Genomic DNA, 6,725 nt, shown 5'->3' on the forward strand with positions numbered 1-6,725 from the left:
GGGGGGGGGGGGGGGGGGGGGGTGTACTCATTACTCATGAGGTTGAAGTTTGAAACGGTATCCCAAAATTGCAGAGCTTCTCTATTGAAAAGGACTGAGATTGGACTTGTTCTCTTGTCTTCTTCTTCCTCTCTCCCTTTTACCATTTTCCCTGTTTCCTCACCTTCTTGCACAACTCCAAAGCTCTGTTTTTTCCTTTGGTGTGTAAAAGTTTGGGAATTTTTTACCTAACTATTTAATGGGATTCTAACTTGAAAAATGATAAATTGATTTCAAGGAAATAAAATTCTCACCGTCTATCTTGGTTTGATTAGAGGAGGATGAAAAGAGGAGGATGAAAAGAAAATAATAAAAATTGTAGTCCACATTTTTTTTAAATGAATCAAATGGAATATGTAGGTGGAGAGAAAAAATGGAGTAGAATGTGAAATTACGTGTAGTGTACTAGTACTATTATTCTTCTAACTATGTCTGATACGGAGTATTATTTTGTTTAATGGCCTACAAGTGTCAATGATGTAATGGTTATTTGAAATTGTATAAATTAAGAGTTACATTTCCATGTATTCTCAATTTTTACTTCATCATATCACTTCTATTTATTGATGTGGCAGGTACTAGGTAATTTATATCATGGACCAGGTCCATATAGCAATATGAATCTTGGATCGAAACGACGAGGCACAGAAATCATACTCTTAAGATATATAATTCCATAACATAAGATACAAAAAATCATAACACAAGACAAATACATATGTTATATATTACTTATTTTTAATTAAAATCTAATTTAAGTACATAATTTGTGTTCATAGATATAGAATTTTATAACACAAAACATATAAATTTATAACATAAGCCACAATTACTAATTTGTTTCTGGTACAAAATTCATAATTAAGGCAAAAAAATTCATAACACAAAACACAAAAACTCACGGCATAGGACACATACACATGCACCAGGGTTCACAATGCACTGTCAATCTAGTCCATGGTATAAGGATTGCCGGTACTAATAACCTATTTTTTTTATGTAGACCACAATAAAAGTATCAGCATCAAAATTTTGAACATAAGAATAAAAGTTGAAAATAAAGAACAAGAGTCTACACTGTATTTTTCATAAATTAATATTTTTAGAAATCTCCAACCCCCTTTCAAGCCTTCAACAAAGCTTAGCTGTAGCCTATTGCTTTAATGTGTTCATAATCCCCTTCAACTTCTCCCTTCCTATAGAACTCTCTCTCTCTCTGAGCTGTCTCTCCATATATCCCTCTCTATATTCCCACGCTTATCACATTACCATTCTTCTCAGCACATCCTTCTTTAGTCAAAACCAGTGAAACTTCATTCTTTTTCCTCTGCTATAATCTTCTCCTCACTCAAACTCTCTCTCCCTCTCTGATCAAACTTTCAGCTTCAATAAAACTGCAGCTCTATCTGATCTTCTGAAGGAGAGGAGCAAGAAAGGCAGCCATGGATAGTGACACCATGAGTACCATTAATACTAGTCTCTGGATTTCAAACACCGACCCTTCTGTCCACGGTAATATCAATCCTATGCCCACTCTCTTCAGCATATAATATAAACATATATGTATAATCCAACTATCATCTTAACTTTTTTCTGCATCAATCTCTTAATCAAGATTTGTTAGGCAGAGGCCGGTAAGAGCCAAGTCCAACACCGTGTAGCTAGGAAATTGTTAAGTGCTGACGAATAAGGGTCAAGTCCAGCACTATATTACTAGAGAATTATTGGGTGGAAATCGGTAAAGGACTAAGTCCAGCACCATGTGACTAGGGAATTATTGGATAAGCGTCAAGTCCCTAACACCATATGGCTAGGGGGTTACTAGGGGGTTATTGGACGGAAGCTAAGGGTCAAGTCCAGAACCATGGCTCTCGAAACTGTGTGTAGTCTTATAAGGAAACAAAGTTACGCTTTTGTTACTTTTTTTCGGTGTAGCCCAGGGTTTCCACCGTCAGACATAGTGACTAATCTTCTCGCTCAATTGTAGACACCTCTATTGGGTGGGGCAACTGTTTTTAAGATTTAAGGCTGCCAAGGATCAAACCCTTAACCTTCAGTTACGTTTTTGTTACTAGTTATAGCTTTTGACGAGAGCACGCTTGATCCTAACAGAATTTTAATTGTGTGTGAATGTAGAGGATTGTGGAGAGGAGATGATGAAGGGGGGGAATTGCAATGAGGAGTGTGAAGGTTGCTTTTACCAAGGGGAGAAGAAAAGGAGACTTGCACCTGAACAGGTGAGATTTCTGGAGAGGAGTTTTGAGGTGGAGAACAAGCTTGAGCCAGAGAGGAAAGTCCAATTGGCTAACCAACTTGGGCTGCAGCCAAGGCAAGTTGCGATTTGGTTCCAGAACCGGAGAGCACGGTGCAAGACCAAACAGATTGAGAAGGACTATGATTCCCTCAAAGCTACCTATGATAAGCTCAAAGCTGATCATGATTCCCTCTCCAAACAGAATCAAACTTTGAGAAATGAGGTAAAAGCCAACCAAGATTCTAATTATTATGTTCTTGAACTCAAAGGTCTAAAGTTAATACGCCAATTAGTCATTAATTATATTGATTTTATTTTTTTCAATTTAGTCTTAAAAGTCCTTTTGTGTCTAATCAAGCCATGAACTTTGATGATTTTTTCCGATTGAATCATTGGTGGTTAGAATCAATGATTAAATTGAAAAAAAATTACTATAATTGATGTCTAAACTCGATAAAATTACTTCAGTTAATGACTTAATTAGGTAAAAATCACGGTAGTCTAAACCTAAAAGTAAGTATTAATAGAGAAAATTATCATGCTATCCTAACAAAGGACTCAAGGAAAATTACTATGATATCCTAACAGAGGACTCGATTAGGCAATAGTTATCGCGTGCAGTGTACTGTGGACCACGGTCCGAAAATGATAGTCGTTTTACACAAAAATGAAAAATAAAAATTCACACAACCCACTACAATATACATTTTTATAACTCATAATGTACATTATTCTAAGTCATAATATACATTATTATAGCTCATAAAGTACATTATCTTCATTATTCGAACACTATATATTTTTCAACACATAAAGTACATTATTTTAACACATAAAGTACATTATTCTAACTCATAATGTACATTATTCTAACTCATAAAATTAAACAACATCGTTTTAGATCGTGATCCACACAGTTGTGTAGACCCTTTACCCTCAATTAGGTAAACCATCAAAGTCCATGACTCAATTAAGTAAAAAAAGACAATGACGAGATAAACTAGCAATCACTATCTGAAAGTGTGCAGATCACAAGGAGATAAACCAGCGTAGGTTGCCTATAACTGACAGGCTAGGCTTAAAGCAAAAAAAACTAGAATTCAAAATCGTGACAGTATACTTACGAATTTGTATATTTAGCCATCTTGGTTGGAGTTACCAGTATTAACTCTTTTTGAATACCACTATTACAGGTTCTGTTGCTGACAGATAAGTTGCTTATTCAAGAACAGCAGCAGGGGAACCCAAAATCAGAAACAAATGATGCAACTGGACCTCTGAAACAGCCCTCCTGTGGTGGTGTGGTTTCCCCAGCCAAAAAGGGAGAGAATTTTCCGATGGTGGTGAGCAAGCAAGAAAATGGTAGCTCAGATTCTTCACATGTATTAGACTCTGACTTTTCTCAAGATAATGAAGATGATGATAGCCTGAAAAGGAGTCTTTTCCAACCATTCCTAAAGCTTGAAAACCATGGATTCCAAACACAACCAAGCTCATGCAATTTGGGGTTTTCCCTTGAGGATCACACAACCTCTTCTTGGTTATGGCCTTAGCTAGCTTAGCTTGTTGCCACCTTTTACCACTATGTATTTGTTTGGCTACTTTCTCAAAAATAACTTTTCTCCTCTTAAGTTATTTGCTTTGTAAATTCTTCTTTTAGTGTTTGGCTTTTTGAATTATATAAATACTAATGAGATATGAGTGAACAATCACTTAGTTACTCTACTATTTTTTTTTTTTTTTTGAATCTTCAATGAGGAGATCTCAGCTTTGGAGCAACATGCGTCATTGAGACATATCTAGTAATTTACCTCTTGTCGATATCTCAAGTTAGTGGTGAGAGTGGTGAGGGATCCTGTGATTTAAGGTTTAAACCTATGTATGTAGTTACTATATATGTTCTCATGCTAGTTATAACATACACGTGTAAAAAAAGTTTTCCTTTTAATTTGTTTGTTGAAAACAATATTGTTATTTAAATAAATTAAAAATTTTTAAGGTTACTAGTTAGAAACCTACCCATTGAAAGAATTACATGAAATTGGCCGGGTTAGTTTAAGAATACAATTGTAAGTTTTTAGATTCAGTAGTCTAAATGCATTATCATATGCAGTTCGATAACATATTTGACCCTTATTCCTAAGGGAAGTGTTGAACATTTAATGTACTTAGTATCAATGCTTTTAAGTATACAAATTCATTTGATCCTACCTAAATATTTATTTTATTATAGAAAGGTATAACTTCAACCAAACGTCTCCCCCAAACTTTTAAAATATTTATTTTACTATAGGAAGGTATAATCCCCAAATTAAAGTAGCACCCTCGTGCAAGAACTAACGCATGCAAACTGAAAATGGAGATTGAATCCCATCCAACATCAAAGAAGGTAGAATTGAAAAAGAGGGCAGAGTTGCCTAATAAAGTCAATTATTTTTGAAAATTTTGTTGAAAAGTGCAACTCAGATCACTACCCACGACTTTTTTGGCTAAAGATATCGACGTTTTGTTCCTAAAAGCATTTTTAAAATTTTGGACGTAGAGAGTTTTGTCGCAACATATTCTGTTAAATATTTCTTTAAAATAATTATTATAATATAATGGAGCCAAGTATTTTGTCATGTGGCTGCTCATAATTTTTTTTAAAAAAAAAATATAAAGTTGGATTATGATAAGTGGTCTAGATTAACGTCTATTTGAAGTTTTGAATTTATAAAAATATTTGGTTTACCTAATTCAAATAACCAAATTAATTAAGGATAGCCTTATATTCATATTTTCTCTGATCTATTTAATTTCATTATGTGAACTAAACCCTTAACATGGGGTTTCAATAACAAAGCAAAGGTATATATATAGTTATATACATTAAAATTTACGTGCTAAAAGATTATTCGGTTAAGAGTTAGCTTATAGCTTATATGATCAATTCATAATAAAAATGATTACTTACTATATAATGGAAAACGAAATAAATAATTTGTAATAAATTAATCAATATTTTTTTTCTACAATTGTAAATGGATGCTGTTGATTCTTAATGAATCGGCTATATAGTAGTAGCATGCGTCACCCTAAGCCCTAAACGCATGCCTTTACATAAAGAAACAATATTTTACAATAAAATTTTGTCTCAACTCCAACATTTACTTAAAAGGAAATTTGAATTAAATAGTAATGTTGGAATCACACCAAACACTAACTAGCCTATGGCCGGCCACCGCTCCTTTGGACCATGGGGAAAGGAATTTCCATAACCCCCCACCCCCCTAAGAAAATACTATTTTAAATGACTTTTAAAAAAAAATTACATAGTCATGCACCAAATTAGGAGCACTTCCGTTAATAGTTGGTCGAAAATTATACAACATGACCAAATGTGATACAAATTACATAGTCATGCACTTAATTAGAAAATTTTAATAGTCATTAGTCAATGACAAAATGTAATTCATGTATAATAGTCGGAAGACCAAAAGTGAAATTTATTCTTTATTTAATATTAGTTAAAAGAATTAATTTCATTTTTGGTCCTAAACTTATAGGTGGTATTCCACTTCTAGTCTTTTTTCAAGCATCTCTTATTGGTCTTAGTATTATTGTGACATGTATGTTAACAAACATGCTTAGATGATGTTAAATACAAGAGTATTTTGGTCTTTTTTTTTTATATACAAAGTGGGTTGACCTGCTATATTCATATACGAAGGCATTTTATCAGCTTGGATTTCTTCAGGTTGTGTTCTATAATCTACCATTGTTCTGTAGAGGTGCAAATTGCACTTGAAGAAGACAGAGCACTCTGACCCGTGAATTAATGATTTTTCATAAACATCAATATGGTGGTTCAACCGAATTTGTATAAAAAAGAACAAAATACCTCCGTATTTAACGTCATTTAAACATGTTTGTTGAGAAAGGACAAAAAATGACTATGCAATAATAATACTAGGACCAATAGGGAATTTTTTTATTTTTTTTTAAATTTTTTGCAAACACAATCATGGAATACTTTAAAAAATAAAGGTTTTCAAAAATAAAATGGAATTAACTCTTAGTTAAATATGTGATCTAGTTTAATTATTACTACGTATAATTTACTTATTTAAGCCTTAATATAATACGATCAACCAATTTGAAAAATATGGATTAATTTATGAAATTATTTTAAAATATTAATTAAGACTAACACGTTAATATTAATTCATTATTTGATGGTATTAAAATTATTTATCAAAGCATTATTCATATATGTATGATAGATGTTTAATTATTTTTTTTTTAACCAATTTGGCCAACATGTTATATTGTTGCAGAACAAATTTCACATTTATACATTCTCACATTTAATCTTCTTTTTTTATTATTAAAAAAAGTATCTTATTATGGGAGTGTCTGGTAAATAGTTGTTTGCCCTTTGATTAGTTGATAA

The 6,725-nt window shown here is 32.6% G+C and overlaps 1 protein-coding gene across 1 annotated transcript; it reads left to right on the top strand.

Moving 5' to 3' along the window:
• The first annotated feature begins 1,193 nt into the window (after positions 1-1,193).
• On the top strand, positions 1,194-4,018 carry LOC116003564 (homeobox-leucine zipper protein HAT5-like). The gene is made up of 3 exons (XM_031243460.1): positions 1,194-1,551; positions 2,176-2,516; positions 3,487-4,018. The coding sequence occupies exons 1-3, from the start codon at positions 1,482-1,484 to the stop codon at positions 3,844-3,846; spliced, it is 771 nt and encodes a 256-aa protein (XP_031099320.1). The 5' UTR covers positions 1,194-1,481; the 3' UTR covers positions 3,847-4,018.
• Positions 4,019-6,725: the final 2,707 nt, after the last annotated feature.

This window comes from Ipomoea triloba, chromosome 14, assembly GCF_003576645.1.
Source record: "Ipomoea triloba cultivar NCNSP0323 chromosome 14, ASM357664v1".
In the NCBI taxonomy this organism is placed as follows: Eukaryota; Viridiplantae; Streptophyta; class Magnoliopsida; order Solanales; family Convolvulaceae; genus Ipomoea; species Ipomoea triloba.